We start from the raw sequence: 18,270 nt of genomic DNA, 5'->3' as shown, positions 1-18,270 counted from the left end.
CACAGTTAGCTTGAACTTTTTGACATGTTTGGGCTTTCTCGACCTCCTTTTTGCTCTTCAAGCCTAGATGTCCTTCCAAGCTTCTTGAGGACACCATGGGCATCAACCAATGAGACTTCTATCTCCTTCTTTCAACTCGATTGGTTGCACCTTCCAAAGCAGCTTTGGTGAAGTCGTAGAGGTTTAAGGCATCACTTCTGTTTTTCATGGACACAAACACAACTTCTCAAGAACGTTTTGGTGGCATCATAACAAACGGAATATTTATCGGGGCATAACGTCTGTTGGACAGTTGAAGGAGATGAGTCCAAGAGAGAACAGCTTGGTGCCTTCTAAATGTTTTGGACAAAACCCACAGGTCTTTCTCAGCACCTAAGCTGACCAAGACTGATAGAGGAGCAAAACATGTAAATACTGAGCTGATTTGTTGTTGTTAGTTGTGAAGTTGTTTCCGACCCATCACGACCCCATGGACAATGTTCCTCCAGGCCTTTCTGTTCTCTACCATCCTCTGGAGTCCATTTAAGCTCACGCCAACTGCTTCAGTGACTCCACCCAGCCACCTCGTTCTCTGACATCCCCTTCTTCTTTTGCCCTCCGTCGTTCCCAGCATTAGGCTCTTCTCCAGGGAGTCCTTCCTTCTCATTAGGTGGCCAAAGTATTTGAGTTTCCTCTTCAGGATCTGGCCTTCTAAAGAGCAGTCAGGGTTGATCTCCTCTAGGACCGACCGGTTGGATTGCCTTGCAGTCCAAGGGACTCGCAGGAGTCTTCTCCAGCACCAGAGTTCAAAGGCCTCCATTCTTTGGCGCTCGGCCTTCCTTATGATGTAAAATACATACTGATTGCCAAAAACATGCTGAATTTTGATGACACCCTTTCTCGGGATACTGCGAGGTTCATAAATACAAGAACTGGTCGTAAGTCACTTATCTCAGTGCCCTTGTAACTTTGCATACGGGTAGTCCTCGACTTACGACTGCAATTGAGCCCAACATTTCCGTTGTTAAGTCAAACATGTTAAGTGACGTTTTTGCCTCATTTTTCGACCTTTCTTGCCACGGTTGTTAAGCGAATCATTGCAGTTGATAAGTTAAGTCACCTGGTTGCTAAGTGGAACCTGGCTTGCCCCGTTGGGACTTGGCTGGTCAGGAGGTCGCAAAAGAGGGATCAGGTGACCCTGGGACACAGCAACCGTCGTAAGTATGAACCAGTTGCCAAGTGCCTGGATTTCGATCAGGCGATCATGGGGATGCTGCAAAGGAGGTCGTAACTGTGAAGAACGGTCTGAAGTCAGTGTCGTTGTAACTTTGGTCATTAAACGAAGTGTTGTAAGTCAAGGACTGCCTGTAATTGGGTAAACCCGAACAATTCATTTCAAGGCCCTTTGCATGTCCATCTGTCTGTCCGTCCCTCCTTCTCATCTCCAAGTGAAACTGAGACCGCCTTCAGCTAAATAGCAATAGCACTTCGACTTATATACCACTTTACAATGCTTTAAAGCCCTCACTAAGCTGTTTACAGAGTCAGCCTCTCACCCCCAACAATCTGGGTCCTCATTTTACTGAACTCAGAAGGATGGAAGGCTGGGTCAACCTGGACCTGGTCAGGATCGAACTGCTGGCAGTGGGCAGAGTCAGCCTGAAATTCTAACCACTGCGCCACCACAGCTAGCTAGCTTCCTTCCTCCCCTTGGTATATAAGCAGACTTATATACCACTTCACAGTGCTGAGTCAACCTTGAGCCGGTCAGGATCAAACTACCGGCAGTGGGCAGAGTCAGACTGAAATTCTGCATTCTAACCACTACGCCACCACAGCTAGCTACCTAGCTTCCTTCCTTCCTTTCACAAGCAATAGCAGACTTATATACCGCTTCACAGTGCTGAGTCAACTTTGAGCAGGTCAGGATCGAACTACCGGCAGTGGGCAGAGTCATCCTGAAATTCTGCATTCTAACCGCTACGCCACCACAGCTAGCTTGCTTGCTTCCTTCCCTTCCCAAGCAATAGCAGACTTATATACCGCTTCACAGTGCTGAGTCGACCTGGAGCCAGGCAGGATCGAACTAACAGCAGCTGGCAATCAGCAGGAATAAGCTGCAGTAGCGCTGCCACCACGGCTCTGAAAACGAAGCTTTTCTACAAGCACCATCTCAAAAAAAGTTTTATTAGCGTGATTAAAAACATGTGCTGAAGACCAACAGATCAAATCATTTTCAGGGACACAGAAGAAAGGAAAGAAGAGTCTCTAGCCTGACGTTTGGCCAACCCAGATTTCAAGTTGAGCGGACAGACGGTTCTACTGTCGGTACTCGCTTGAGGAAAACCGGCTGGCGGTATTTCTTGGCAACTACTTTGGATCAGTCGTCCTAAGCGGCTAGGTATAAAAATATTTCCATTTCATTAGACATGTCTCGGGGGGGTTTTAAGAAACCTTAATGGAGAGAACTCTGATCTTTTTTAAAAAAGATGTCCATATTTAAAAAAAAAACAAAAAAAAAAAAAAAACAAAAGGAAGGGAAGAGGGTGTTTCCGAAGAAATTAGTATTTTTCTTTTTCAGTCAAGAAGTCCACTGAAATTAGACAAACCACAAAAATCCCTCTTCCGGGAAGGAATCATTAAAATTCAGAAAAACCAAAACCACCAAAATCAACAACAAAAAAACAAACAAAAAACCCCCGAGCCCATCCAAAGAATCAAAACGGTTTCATTTTGCTGGTGGCTTCCGGTTGGGACTCCCGAGGATTCAGATGGGTCTGAGAACGAAGACCGCGTCGTCCAAGACGTAATAATCGTTGTACATGTCGCCTTCGCACAAGTACGGTAGTCTGGTGAACGCCTCGATGGCGAAGCCGGCTTTCTTGAGAACGTCTGGCAGGCTGTTCACTTGCTCCTCCCACGTCTCTCCTTTGATGTCCAAAATTTCGGATGGTTTATCCCACTTGCCACCTACTGAGAGAACAGAGGCTTTCGTTAGCTGCCGTTCACGGAGACGGACGGGGAACGGACGCCGTAAGCGGAATGAAAACAGGAATGGGCGTTGTCTAGGGCAGGGCAGGGGTGGGCTGCTGGGGGTTCTGTGCAGTTCAGAGAACCCCCAAATCCCACTCCTGCCTGGCCCCGCCCACCTCGTCCCTCCCAGGAGTCCCCACGCGGCCCGTTTTGGATGCAGGTAAGTGCAGGGCGTTCGGGGAGGCTCGGGGAGGGCAAAAAATGGGCCTACTGGAAGTTTGGGAAGGCTGGAAACAGGCCAGTTTTCAGCCTCCAGAGGGCCTCCGGAGCCTGGGGAGGCCATTTTTGCCCTCCCGGAGGCTCGAAGAAAACCTCCGGAACCTGGGAAGGGCAAAAATGCCTCCCGTCACTGCCGTGCTGCAGGAGACTGACTAGTTCACACCCACACCCACCCAGCAACCAGGCAGGGAACTCCTTGCTAAAATTTTTGAAGCTGGATTCGGCCCACGGGGTTCTTAGATCTGGCCTGGGGCTGTCCTGGAAACAGCGAAGGAGCGGCCCGTGGTGCCTCTGCCAACGAAAACGGATCTCGGGAGAGCTGCGCGTGGCCCTCTCAAGCTCAGTTTTCGCTGGCAGAGGGTTGCAGGAGGTTGTCGCAGCCAAAAAGGAGCTCGGAAGCCCGTTTTCGCTGACAGAGCGCTCGGGCCATCACAGACGCCCCCAACACAAGTGACGTCGAGATGGCCACGCCCACCCCGGCCCCTTAAGGTCAAACACAACCCTGATGCGGCCCTCAATGAAACTGAGTTTGACACCCCTGGTATAGGGAGATTCTCAGCCATCCAGATCATGGTTGTCTCAAAAGTGCTTTTTTCAAGAGGCAACTGGATTTTGTAGGTTTTCTTTGAAGATGTTTCGCTTCTTATCCAAGAAGCTTCTTCACTTCTGACTGGATGGTGGGGAATGGAAGGATTTATACTCCTTGCAGACAGCTGGTCGTTTGCATCCTTTTAGAGTCCTTGAGGCCACTTGGAGGTTTATCTGCAGAAGTTCTAAGAAGGCTCCACACCCATCTGTGTCCTCAGTTGACCCTGAGGACACAGATAAACCTCCAAGTGGCCTCAAGGACTCTCTAAAAAGGATGCAAATGACCAGCTGTCTGCAAGGAGTATCAATCCTTCCATTCCTCACCATCCGGTCAGAACTGAAGAAGTTTCTTGGATGAAAAGCAAAACATCTTCAAAGAAAAACCAGAAAGCACCTTTGGGACAAAATGGGCATTGTATGATTATGGGATTGCAAGAAAAGACACCTGGGGGTCAATCAAGTATGATTGTCGGGCGCAAATAACCACGAACATTTGTTGGGTTCGAAACACAGATACTGTAAATTATTGTCGCAACCTGTACACAAGAATCTAGTCAGCTAATGGTTAGCACTAAATGAAACTAGCTAAAAGTTGACAGAATTAAAGAGGCGGCTCGACTTGGGTCTCTTGTGGCAACGCCATGATCCCAAACTAATGACACCTTTAACTCTGCCTTCCAGTTCTGCCTGCTCTCCTTCTACAATGATATAACACCCCACTTTCTATATCTAAACAAGCATTTGATTACAGTAAGTCCTCGACTTATGACCACAACAGCAGGCAGCCTGCGGAGCTGGCAGCAGAGTCGGACAGTGAGGAGGCTGGGGAGGAACATGGGCCAGTCCTGGAGTCTAGGGAAGGCTCGGACGAGGGCTGTGCGTCGGAGGCACAGATGGGGCCAGGGCCATCTGGGAGTTTTGTGCGGATTCCGGAGCCTCCAGAGTCGGACATCAGCGAGGCAGAGGAACAGGGGGAGCCTGTTCCCAGTGCGCGCATGCGCAGAGCTGCCAGAAGGCAAGAACAGTTAAAACAAAAGGGGCGACTTGGGAGTAAGGCTTGGAGATGATTGGCCCCTTCCATAAGACATAAAGGAGGAGCAAAGGGACATGAGCCTTTGCAGGAAGCAACTTTGTTCGTTCTGGTCAGTTTAAATTCTGAAGCTCCGTTTTGACTTGCGGTCCGTGTGGCTTTGCAAAGCTAATTGCCAATTAGGTCTTTGGCAGCATGTCAAGGGAGATAAAGGTGGGTGCTTATCAGCCTTCTCCCGAAGGACTGTGGCAGACTTCTGTCGGACTCCTTACCAACTCTTTGTGACTCATTACAGGCTGTGAATGAACAATAATTCACAGCGGTTGAAATAAAAAAAGGGTTTTTGGGACTAATCGTGTGCTTTTTACTGTCTCAGGAAGCCTAGGTCAGAACAACTGCGCCCAAAATTTCTATTCCAAAGCAAGGCAGTTGTTCAATGCGTTTTCCTCATTCTACAACCATTTTTGTCACAGTTAAGCGAATCGCTGCTAAGCGAATCACGGTTGTGAATCATGCAGACGTTAAGTGAATCTGACTTCGCCTATTGAGCCTGCTTGTCGGAAGCCAGCTAGGAAGGTTATAAAGGGTGATCCCTGGGACAGTACAACCATCATAAATACATGCCAAATTTTGGTCAGATACTGCTGCAATGGTCATAAGTGTGAAAACTGGTTATAAGCAGCGGTGAAATCCGGCCGGATCTATCCGGTTCGCACGAACCGGTAGGGCCAGCAGCGAGAGGCTCCGCCCACCCGCCGGGACATCATTACGTCCCGTTTTTGACCCTCTGCGCATGCGCAGAAGAGGCGCATGTGAGCACACATTTCCGAACCGGTAGTGAAGGTAAGTGCATTTCACCGCTGGTCAGAAGTCACTTTTTGCAGGTGCTGTTGTAACTCTAAATGGTCGCTAAACAAATGGTTGTAAGCTGAGAACTATCTGTATCTGGGAGACCTTACCATTTTCCACGTACGGATGAAAAGGCAGAACTAGTGCGAGGATGACTCGGCCTCTCGTCGGTTCCAGCACGCTCCTGATATCTTTTAATACCGTCAGTGGCTGGTCACAGCGATCCAACAGATTCAAGCAACTGATGACGTCGTACTGGAATCCCGTGTTCTGCCATTCGTTAATGCCAAGCACTCTGCCGAGGGAGGGAAAAAAGCACAGAGTTAAATACCTGGTCAAGGTTAATTCTTCACTTCTCACTCAACCCGAGTGTTCTGACCTTAAACAGCACAAACGTAGTCCTGGCAAATCTTTTTAATTATACGGCTGTGAATTACTTTCATTTACAGTCCGCAAGGCTTGATAAACAGTCTTTCAGAGGAAGGTTATCAACACCCACCTTATCTCCCGTGGAAGAGCTAATTTCCAGACGCAGGGCAAGGCCAAACTTGGCACAGAGTCACAAATAGAATTTTCAACTCTTGAATCGGCCGGATGAACTACCTTGCTTCCTGCAAAAAGCTCCCGTCCCGTTCGCTTCTCTTTTATGTCTTACGGGAGGGGCCAATCATCTCCAAGCCTTACTCCCAAGTCGACCCTGTTTCCTTCATTGTTCCTGTCTCCTGGCAGCTCTGCGCATGCGCACACTGGGAACAGACTCACGCTGTTCTTCTGCCTCGCTGATGTCAGAATCCGGAGACTCCGGAGGCAGCAAAGAACTACCAGATGGCCTTGGCCCCCTCTCTGCCTCCGACTCAGAGCCATCATCCTAGCCTTCCCCAGACTCCAGGACTGGACTCCCCAACCTCCTCACTGTCCGAATCTGCTGCCAGCTCTGCTGGCCGCTGGTGGACCACAACACTGAGAATGATGCAAGAAAAACCTAAAGCGCTCTCTCTCTCTTGGCCTTACAAGTTCAACAGCCTCGGAGAAGGCCACAATCCTCCCCATTTGAATGATTCTCCTTAGCTTTTGGCCAAATGGAAGCTTACATTTAATAAGGAAGGAGAGAAGCAGGAAAAGGTGTTCAGCCGGTGTGAGAAGAGACAGCCCAGCCCAGATGTAGAGGCCAGGGTAGAGAGGCACGGATGTGGAGGCCACGGTGGACAGAGCAGTGCTTCTCAACCTCAAAACTTTAAGATACGTGGACTTCAGCTTCAAGACACCCTCCTGCGCGAGCTGCACTGGCTCCCAGTGGTCTTCCGGGTGCGATTCAAGGTGTTGGTCACCACCTTTAAAGAGCTCCATGGCACAGGACCCGGGTACCTTCGAGACCGTCTTCTGCCACCAATAGCCTCCCACCGGCCAGTCCGCTCCCACAGAGGGGGTCTCCTCAGGGTGCCATCGGCCAAGTCATGTCGGCTGGCGACACCCAGGGGGAGGGCCTTCTCTGTGGGAGCCCCAGCCCTGTGGAACGAACTGCCCCCGGAAATACGTAAGATTTCTGACCTCCGGGTATTCCGCTGCGCACTCAAGACCCTGTTGTTCCGCCAGGCTGGGTTAGCAACATAATTTTAAATTGGATGTTTTAAATTTTTGGGGTTTTAAATTAAGCCAAATTTATTTAATATTTTTAAATTATTTTAAATTGATGTTTATTCTGTTTTTAAATAGGCTGTACACCGCCCTGAGTCCTTCGGGAGAAGGGCGGTATAGAAATAAAATAATAATAATAATAATAATAATAATAATAATAATAATAATAATAATAATAATTATTATTATTATTATTATTATTATGAATTACCCAGCCAGCAAGTCTGGAATTAAAGTCTAAGGAATTGGGGTATTTTTGTTCTCTAACTGCAAAATTCTGCTTTTTTCTGTTTACTGGTTTAGGGTTAGATAGTGCAAGGAATGAGGTAATTATCTTTTTGGACACCCGCATTTTCTTACATCAGCCGTAGAAAACACATAAGAGCATCAATAAGCTCTAAGGTAGAATGAAGAATTGCTAAACATCTGTTTTCGGAGTGACACAGTGTTGATTTAGGATCCTACCTGTATTTCTTCTTTTGAAGCTGCCAAATCATGGTCTCAGACAACTCGGTCACGTACGTTTCCTCAAAGTGGGGACTCATGACTTTGGTGACTTCACCATCTCCAGCTCCTAAATCGAGAAGCCGACGCGACTTCCAGTCTGGGTTGATTTTAAGCAGTCTCTGAAATTGTTCAGGTGAAAACACAAACATGGAACCTCTTTCCAGCAAGCTGAAAGGTTAAAGATGGGGAGAGGTGAGTTTATTTTGGAAGGGGGCAAACGGGAGGCCATGTTTTCTTCAACGTTGGGGGACATGAAGGGGACCTATCGTTACGGAGAAACTAAAAGAAGAGAAGGAAAAGCCTTCTCAGGAATTAAGACATTGATTGATTCATCTCTAAAAAGCTATACGGATGGTCCTTGACTTATGACTGTAATTGAGCCCACAGGCACTTCAATAATTATATCCAGGGCCAGTAACCTTTTCAGGCATGGCTGGACACAACACACCAAGGCCAGACTATAAATAAATATACCTCCCCATAAAAATTGGCCATTTCCTTTTAGAAATTAACTTTTTGTTAATTAGAGAGGGCACAGAAGTCATCCAAACATATACAAGTCATCCTCAATTTGCCACCATTCTCTCGTGACCATCCAAAGCTACAACGGCACTGGAAAAAAAAAGTGACTTATGACCAGTTTTCACACTTACGACCGCTGGAGCATCCGCAGGGTCGAGCGATCAAAATTCTGACTTCTCATTTATTTAGGATGGTTGCAGTGTCCTGAGGTTACGTCCATCCCCTTTTTGCAACCTCCTGACAAGCAAAGTCAAGGGGGAAGGCTTAACCCTGTGAGTAACTTAACAACTGCCGTGATTCTTTTAACAACGGCAGCGAGAAAGGTCGTAAAATGAGGCAAAACTCACTTAATAACTGCCTTGCTTAGCAGTGGAAATGTTAGGCTCCGTTGTGGTCATGAAGTCAACGGAAGGCTGTTTTTGCTGGAGGATGCCATTCCTAGCTAGTCTACTAGTAACTGAACATGTGCAAAAAATGTCCGTCCCACCCCTTTAATTAAACCCAAGAGGCCAATGTCTCACACTTACCCATTAATAGACGTCCTGGACATGAACAGGCTAAAAACAGATGATACAAAGGAGTGATAAAGTTGAATGAACAACCAGCCAGATTTCTCAATGCTATTGTTTAAGAAGATCCGTGTCCCTTGGTCAAGGTAACTCTGGATGAAGATAGGCTGAAGTGCTTCACACAACTGCTCCGTATTGCACAGATACCACTAGAGAGAGAGGAAGAATTACCAGTTAAGACCGATTATTTGAGATCTGCCAAACCAAGGAGGAGCATTCGATGGAACAAGAATTGCAAGGCAATGCAGTATGTTCTGTCATGCAGAAAATCCCAGCCTTTATCATCTATAGGTGTTTCTCAATCTTGACCGTTTTAAGAAGGGTGGACTTCATCTCCCAGAATCCCCCAGCCAGCACCCAGTTTGTCTATCCAAAATCTCAACTTCAATTCTCAACATCTCGAAGATCAACGTTGAGAATCCTAATTGGTTCCTGCCAGTCAGCAGGGACAATGGACCGGTAGCCCCACGACGAGATAGGCAGCAAATACATTTAACAAATAAATAATAAAAATAAACAAACAAACTAATCAGTTCCCATGTCTAAGATGCCAAGATGAGCTACTAGTCAGAGTAGCTAATACTAGGCTATAGGGACAAAGACTTAAGCCAAGGAAAGGATGCCTCTTTTGAACCTTGGTTGATAATTTAAGAGGCAAAAAAATCACTATTATCCTTCAGGAATCTATTTCAACATGTTTGTAACTCATGTTACAAACCAGAATAAATCAACCAGAATAACAGAACTGGAAGGGATCTTGTAGGCCAGTGGTCCCCAACCTTTTTATCGCCGCGGCCCGCTGAGCGCGTGCAGGGGTGGGGGCACGGCCCAGGAGCTTTTGCGCACGGCCCATTGCGCACGGCCCAGGAGCCTTTGCGCTGCAGCGTTCATGTCCCCCGGCTGCTGCGCGGCCCGGTGCCAGGTACTCCACGGCCCGGCACCGGTCCGCGGACCGGGGGTTGGGGACCACTGTTGTAGGCCATCTAGTCCAACCCCCCGTACCCAAACAGGAGACCCTACACCACTTCTGACAGATGGCTGTCCAGTTTCTTCTTGAAAGCTTCCAGTGATGAAGCTCCCACGACTTCTGAAAGCGAGCCGTTCCTTCGCTTGATTGTTCTGTCAGAAAATTTCTCTTTTATTTCTAGGTTGAATCTCTCCTTAATCAGTTTCCATCCATTATTCCGTGTCTGGCCTTCAGGTGCTTTGGAATACAGGCTGACACCCCACCCCCTCTTCTCTGTGACAGCTCCTCAAATATTGGAACACTGCTATCATCCCTCCCCTTGTCCTGCTTCGATTAGATCAGTGGTTCTCAACCTGTGGTCCATGGACTGCTTGGGAGCCGTGACGTTGTCACAGGGGAGCCACGAAGGCTTGGAAAAAAAATGTTATGATTTAAAATTTGGAGTTAAGCCTTGGGGGTTCGTGGCCACAAAAAAGGGTATTTAAAGGAGGTCAGTGCTAAAGAAATAGTTGAGAATCCCTCGTTAGATTATTTGTTAATGTTCTCAGCAAGCTGATATTCCTGCTCCAAAAAACCAGTCGGGACAGAGGACAGGATGCGTTTTAAAATTTGATTTATTGTTTTGAATTTGAAATTACGATTACAATCCATTCATGCATTTCGTTATTTTTTTTGGCTTTGGCCAAATGTAGAGTCAATATCTGGCCTCCCCAATGATCACTCCTGATGGGATGGTTCCCCCACCCACCCTCCCTTCTGGCCTAGACGGGGCTGCCCGGAATCAGGCTGTTTTAAGCAATCTTAGAAACATCAGCGAGGCCATTTTACAGCTCTTCCTCTTCTTGTCAGGAAATGTATTAATCTCTTGACTGTAGGGCTTCCTGCTGTTCTAATTATCTTCTATAAAAGCTTGTAAGTCTTCGGTGCTTTTCTTGAGAGGGTGGGAGGGAGGGATTACAAGACAGGCTTTGCGTTACAGAAAGGATCCCGGCCATACAAAATTTAGCAGCGAAAAGGCCGAATTACCGTCATAAATTGAAAAAGGCACAATGCAGGGCAAACGTCCAAAGTTTCAATCCCATTGTTTTTCTAGGACAGTGGGGCTTTTTAAAAAAAATATTCCCCAAGTTTATAATGGAAGAAATTATAGCTTTCAAATATAATTTGATGGAAGGGGACAAGACGGTATGAGATGTTAATGTTATGATCGGGAGCCTGACATATCAGCCTGACTCGGCGTGTGGGATGTCATTATCTTACAATAGGTGAGAAAGTGAATTTAGAAATAACAGGAAAGGTAGGACTAGAATCAAGATCAGGTGAAGTGTTAGTACCACTTTATAAGGCCTTGGTAAGGCCACACGTGGAATCCTGCATCCAGTTTTGGTCGCCACGATGTAAAAAAGATGTGGAGACTCTAGAAAGAGTGCAGAGAAGAGCAACAAAGGTGATTAGGGGACTGGAGGCTAAAACATACGAAGAATGGTTGCAGGAACTGGGTATGTCTAGTTTAATGAAAAGAAGGACTAGGGGAGAAATGGTAGCAATATCTTCCAATATCTCAGGGGCTGCCCCAAAGAAGAGGGAGTCAAGCTATTCTCCAAAGCACCCGAGGGCAGGACAAGAAGCAATGGGTGGGAACTGATCAAGGAGAGAAGCAACTTAGAACTAAGGAGAAACTTCCTGATAGTGAGAACAATGAATCAGTGGAACAACTTGCCTTCAGAAGTTGTGAATGCTCCAACACTGGAAGTTTTTAAGATGCTGTTGGATAACCATTTGTCTGAAGTGGTGTAGGGTTTCCTGCCTAAGCAGGGGGTTGGACTAGAAGACCTCCAAGGTCCCTTCCAACTCTGTTATTCTATTCTAAATACGACTACTAGACACATAAAGAATTGATATAGTTAGTCCTCAACTTACGACAACTGAGCCCAACTTTTCCGTTCCTGAGAACCGTTGTTAAGTGAATTTTGCCATCTTTCATGACATTTCTTGCCACAGTTGTTACGTGAATTATTGCGTTTGTTAAGTTAGTAAGATGGTTGTTAAGTGAATCAGTCTTTCCCATTGGCTTTGCTTTGTCAGAAGGACGCAAAACAGGTGACTCCAGGACACTATGGCCATCGTAAAGATGAATCAGTTGCCAAGTATCTGAATTTTGATCATGTGACCAGGGGGCACGCTGCAACGGTCGTTAAGTGTGAATCCTAAGACACTTTTTTCAGTGCCATTGTAACTTCGAACTGTCACTAAATGGATTGTTGTACGTTGGGGACTACCTGTACAGCAGTTGAAGCTTAATACTATACTAATACCAGCTATGCTGGCTGGAGAATTTTGGGAGTTGAAGTCCACAAGTCTTAAAGCTGCCAAGTTTGAAGACCTCTGACTTTGACGGAAGACCACGAAGATATCCCAAGGCGGTAGACTAAAGATTTAGAAGTAAAAAGAAAAATTCCAGAAGAAAAGGGGGGAAAAAAGGAACCGTAAATGACTATATGCTGTTGCCAATAAACCATGCATGGATCCAGTTAAATCTTTCGTTCTCCAGACGGGGGGACTCATTGTTTGGTTATTTGGCGTCAGAACAGTTAAACTTCGCAATTCATTTTTGGGACTTATCTGCATATTGCATTAATATATATATATATTAAATCCAAATAGGTCATCAAAAAGTCTTTAGCCAAATGTAAGAAGGAGCCTTTAACTCCTTTGATGAATTAGCACAGGACTTCAAACATTGGCAGCGAAAAGGCAAGTGGGAATATTGATCGAGAATGCAGCCTGACATTCATGAAAAGGATTTTCCTGATGAACTAACAAGGAAAACTTGTGTAGCTTGTTATCAATTTAACCTTTTAGGGTACAGGTAGTCCTCGAGTTACGACCAGAATGGAGCCCCACATTTATCTTGCCGCTAAGTGAAACATTTGCTGAACGGGTTTGTCCCATTTTTACAATTTTTCTTGCCACAGATATTAAGTGAAAGATTGCAGTTGTTAAAAGTTAGTAACCTGGTTGTTAAGCGAATCTGGTTTCCCCACTGACTTGGCTTGTCAGAAGGTCGCAAAAAAGGGGATCGTCTAACTCCGGAACACTGCGACCGTCATAACTATGAGCCAGTTGCCAAGCATCTGAATTTTGATCCCATGACCCAGGGGATGCTGCAATGGTAGTACAGTGGTTTAAAGCACCCTGTTATTAACACAGCTACCTGCAATTACTGCAGGTTTGAATCTTACCAGGCTCAAGGTTGACTCAGCCTTCCATCCTTTCTAAGGTAGGTGAAATGAGGACCCAGTTTGTGGGGGCAATAAGATGACTTTGTATAAAAATATACAAAAGTATGAAGGCTATTGCTTAACGCATTGTAAGTATGAAGGCTATTGCTTAACGCATTGTAAGCCGCCCTGAGTCTCCGGAGAAGGGCGGCATATAAATCAAATTTTAAAAAAAATGGCCGTAAAGTCACTTTTTTCCAGTGCCATTGTAACTTTGAAGAGTCACTAAATGAACTGTTGTTGTAAATTGAGGATTACCTGTACTTATTACAGCTGTTAGCATATTGAGCCAGTAAATTCTAATTAAGAATCGCATGCCAAGTAGAATCATAACCCACAAGCCTGAAGGATAACAGGTCTAATTCAGTGAAGAGTAAAAAGTGAATGTGGATTCCATTTTAAAAATCCATTTTAAAAATCCACAATAGGACAGCTGCCCTTTCTCGGCTCCCCCTTGCCTTTTGACCCATCCCAGCCCCTAAAACTGAGAGATTTCAGATAATATTTATATCTAACTCTACCTGGCACAAGTGGAATACCCATAAATCATGTTTCTTTCAAAGTTCCAGCTTTCTAGCAGATGTTGGCCCACGCTCAAGATCTGAAAACATTTACATTTACTCAATTACTACTAAGTGTCAGGCATACAAATAAAAAACAGTATCAAGATCAGAGCTGTCCAGATGTTTGCAGATACAGCTCCCATAATAATACCTGAATTGTAGAATACTTATAAGGAAAAAAAAACACACACCAAGGAAGTAGAACAAGATGGACTAGACCAGGGACATCGAATCAGAAAAGAGCACCTAACTTTAAGACTTGTGGACTTCAACTCCCAGAATCCCCCAGCCAGCCATGGGAGTTGGGATAAGTCTTTACAGTCGGCAAGATTGGACACCCTGATCTAACTAAAAGGGAAGAATTAAGGAAGAAAAACAACGAAGAGGGTGAAAAGAAGGAAGTGTGAGAAAGAAACAAGAAAACAATGGAAATATGAGTGAATAGGTGGTATTAATGATATATACAGAAAGTAAGGCAGTCAAATGCTACATCATGGATTCAGAATGCTGGGAGTTGTAGTCCGGAGAATGCTAAATTGGACAAAACAGCTTTCAGAGGAAAAACAAACAAACAAAAAAAAAAGGGTCTTTCTTGACATTTTCACAAGTCAAGATCTTGCAAACTAAAATTTGGGGAAATGCAAATTAATTTCCTTCTAATTTACACCACCCCACTATCCATCCACAGCAAGGGGCAACACTAGTGCTCTGCACAAACAGGAAAGAGGAGGCCGTGTCAGGACGTGATCAAATCACAGGGGGATTTGCATGGCAAGAAATATATATATATATTTCCAGTTCCTGAATTATCGGAGAATTGAGAAGCGAGGCTGTTTTTCTTTTTTTTTTTTAAAGTCTTAGGGGTCTTCACCAGGATTTGTCTTTCCTGCTCCAGACCCACAAAACTGGAATGAAGGAGGGCTGAGAAAACGTCTTACGTTGCCCTAATTGCTTCTCACCCTCCGGTCACGGAGCCTATAAAGACGTGTCATTCGATCTATTCTTTCCCAGTTCGGATTATGTGCTGCTATTGTTGCCCTCTGCACACGTTTATTTCTTAGGCTCTGCTCTTAGCATTTGGGAGGGGAGAAAGGAGAGGACAGGTGGTGGGGAACCCTGGGATCACCTGCCCTCTTCTCATCCTGTCCTTGATCCTGGCAACTTTTTCTTGCCTTGCCTGTGCAGATTTCTCCCTCATCCAGGTCAGGGTTGTGTCAAAGGTGGTCCCCCCCGCCCCTGCCCCCCAAAAAAGGCAACTGGACTTTCTTGGATTGTTTTTTTTCCCCCTTGAAGCAGCTTCTTGGATGAGAAGTGAAGCATTTTCAAAGAAAACAAAAAAAAAAGTCCAGTTGCCTTTTGGAAAAGCACTTTTGGGACACCTTCCTGCCTTGCACGCCAAAGAAGGAAAACAGCTGGATCACCACTCTACAAGAAGAAATACCCCAACGCAGACTTCCTTCCCTCTCCCTCCCTTTCTCCTTCCTTCCTCCCTTTTTCCTTCCTTCCTTCCCCCTCCCTTCTTCCTTCCTCTTTCTTTCTTTCTTTCTTTCTTTCTTTCTTTCTTTCTTTCTTTCTTTCTTTCTTTCTTTCTTTCTTTCTTTCTTTCTTTCTTTCTTTCTTTCTTTCTTTTTTATTAGTTTGATTTATATGCCGCCCTTCTCCGGAGACTCAGGGCGGCTTACAATGCTTTTAAGCAATAGCCTTCATACTTTTGTATATACCTGCTTAGTAGGGCTTTCGGCTCCCCCTAAGCGGTGTTCTTTTTTATACAAAGTCAGCTTATTGCCCCCACAATCCGGGTCCTCATTTTACCTACCTCGGAAGGATGGAAGGCTGAGTCAACCTTGAGCCTGGTGAGAATTGAACTCGCAGTAATTGCAGGCAGCTGGCAGCTAAATACTACTTTAACAGTAGTTTAGTCTACTGCACCACCAGGCTCCTTTCTTTCTTTTCTTCCTTCCTTCCCTGTCCCTTTCTCCTTCCTTCCTTCCTTCCTTTCCCTTTCCTCCCTCACTCCCACCATCCCTTTTTCCTTCCTTCCTTCCTCCCCCATCCCTTCCTCCTTCCTTCTCCCTCCCTTTTTCTTTCCTTCTTTCCCTCCCTCCCACTTTCTCCTTCCCTCTTTTCCTTCCTCCCTCCCTCCCCTTCCTCATTTTCAGACCTCTGACTTTGGGTCTCCGCTCTTAGACCAAGGATTGGGGGGGGGAGACTCTCCCCTTCCTGAAGAGGACACTGCTGAAGGGGACGGGGTGTGTGTGCAAGAAAGGGGGGGGGAAGCATTAGGGCCAGACCAGGCTTGACACTCCAGGCTGGGGGTTGGGGGTGGGGGTGTCCCCAACCCTCAATGGGCAGCGTCAGGAACTCCTTGGGGAGGGGGGGGCTCCTAACAACCTGTCCCAGATACTTCAGATATTCGATACAAAATAAGGCTGGGGGTCTTGAAACCTCACCCCCCACCCTTGGAGGAAGGGGGGGTGTCTGAAGACCACAAAAGGGAGGGAGGGAGAAAAGGGGCGTCTGTCTTGGTAAGCCCCCCCCCCTCCCCAGGCTCTCTCCTCAGGCTGACCCCCTCCTCGCTTTCCCTCGTGGGGGGGGAAGAGGGGGGGCCGCGGGGGGAGGGGGGAGGGGCCCCTACCTGCTGGTTCTCCTTGTCGCCCGGCGCTGCGTGGCCGGGGCCGCTCATCATGTTCGCGTAGAGAGAGCGGGATAAAGGGCTCCGGAGGTAGCGAGCGGGGCCAGACCACATCCTCCTCCTCAGCAGCCACAGCGAGACGGCGCAGCAGCCCAGCCAGGCCAGGCAGAGTCTCATGGGGGAAAGGGGCCGCGGAGGAGAACCGAAGAAAGGGGCGAGCGATCACCCCCGCCCGCAACCACCGCCTCCTTGCTCCATGGCGGCGGCGGCGGAGGAGGAGGAGGAGGAGGTGGCGGCCAGAACCAGCGCCGAGATCCCCATTTAGCGCCCTCGCCGGCGCGCAGCCGAGGCCGGAACCCGAGGCCCGCGGAAGGGGGGCCCGGCCGGACAGGATGGCCAAGGGACACGCACGCGCCCGACTACCGCCCGCCCGCTTGCTCTTTCTCGCGCACGCGCAGACACACACACACACACACACGCGCGCGCTCTCTCTCTCTCTCTCTCTCTCTTCCCCCCCCACCCGGCGAGCCGCCTTCCTTCCGCGAAGCCCTCGACGCGCGCGTGCGCATTCGGCGCACTCGCCCCCGGGGTGGGGGTGGGGGTGCCAGCGCGCGCCCCCCTTCTGGCCCAGCTCCTCCAATCCCGGAACGGCCCGAGCAGCGCCGCCCCGCCGCACAATGCCCTTCGCGGGGGCGCGCCGCTCGAGGAAAGGGGGGGCGTGCCCGACGGCGCGCGCACGCCCCGACGCGTTCCTTTCCTTTCTTCCCCCTTTCTCCCCCCCCCCCCAATTTTCAACACCCCGCTCTCGGACGGTATGCAGAGTGGTGGTCGTAAAACGAGCTCCCCCCCTCACTCCCGGAGAGGTCCCATCGTTAAAACGATGCTTTCCAAAGCCTTATCTCCTAAGGTAGACTTGACCTATACGGGGAGGTTCCCTTTCTTTCACACATCAAAATTTTTTTAAAGATAATAATTCTTATATGTCTTTCCAGCATCCCTTTCCTTTTATTTATTTATTTATTTATTTATTTATTTATTTATTTATTTATTTATTTATTATTTTGATTTAACAGCCCGTCCTTGTCAACGCCGGGGAAGAAACCACCAAAATACCTCACGAAGAGTTCATCATCAGCTAGACTGCGCCTACACAAGGAGGTTCTACCTGCAGAACCAGAAATTTTAAATGAGACTTGATCTTTCACCGCCGAAACAGCCGCTTGTGCGTCTGATGGAAGAGACTTCTCCGTATTAAATGGAAATAATGGGAAGGAGTATTTATTTTTCGCCCCGGGAAAGAAAATCACTCAAAAGGAAGTCTCACTGCGCCTGCATGGATGAGAACAGCTGTCATAAGGAAGCTAAACTGTTGTACCTATTTGGGAGACTTTTCCCTAACTGTTCATTTTCACACTCCATGTTTAAAAATAAAACCACTTTTACAGAACAATAACTTTAAGCACCTGGAAGTTACTTGCAGCCCACAGCAAAAATAAAAAAAAGGCCTCTTATTTTAAATGGGAAAACTTAGTGGACGATAGTGAGTTTCCACGTCACTCCACAAAAAAAAACCTATGAAATATTGAACTTTTCCATATTCTCCATTGTAAACGTATTCAAAAGTTAAAGATTGTATAACTGGGAAGTCAGCTTATTTTTTTTTTAAAAAAACTTATCTACTGCTGGATTGGCATAATTCCCAATTTTAAAAGAGCTGGAAAATTATGCCAAATGGATTATGTATTATGAAGGCACAAACTCCAGGGCAATATATACTATTGATTAGGATCTGTCTTATTCTGCCAACATAGTTTTAGGATGATTAGTGTTGCAGTAAATAAATAAAAAGCCATTGGCATCAGCAACTGTTCTGGCAGATAACTGGGGGGGAAAGCA

General features: G+C 46.8%; 1 protein-coding gene across 2 annotated transcripts; it reads right to left on the bottom strand.

Annotated features, from left to right (window-relative positions):
- Positions 1-2,149: 2,149 nt before the first annotated feature.
- Positions 2,150-16,792, bottom strand: METTL9 (methyltransferase 9, His-X-His N1(pi)-histidine). Of its 2 annotated transcripts, none has more exons than XM_070954896.1 (5): positions 16,378-16,792; positions 8,890-9,080; positions 7,799-8,008; positions 5,809-5,993; positions 2,150-2,949 (listed from the first exon to the last, which is right to left on the bottom strand). In XM_070954896.1, exons 1-5 carry the CDS (start codon positions 16,549-16,551, stop codon positions 2,747-2,749), a joined length of 963 nt encoding a protein of 320 aa, XP_070810997.1. In that variant the 5' UTR covers positions 16,552-16,792; the 3' UTR covers positions 2,150-2,746. The 2 variants fall into 2 exon arrangements, with proteins under 2 accessions (XP_070810997.1, XP_070810996.1); XM_070954895.1 differs by having other exon boundaries at positions 2,150-2,952; positions 16,378-16,788.
- Positions 16,793-18,270: the final 1,478 nt, after the last annotated feature.

This window comes from Pituophis catenifer, unplaced genomic scaffold (assembly GCF_029215685.1).
Source record: "Pituophis catenifer annectens isolate HBS135680 unplaced genomic scaffold, rPitCat1.0.hap2 SCAF_16, whole genome shotgun sequence".
Taxonomy (NCBI): domain Eukaryota; kingdom Metazoa; phylum Chordata; class Lepidosauria; order Squamata; family Colubridae; genus Pituophis; species Pituophis catenifer.
This window is presented reverse-complemented; position numbering and strand designations above follow the sequence as displayed.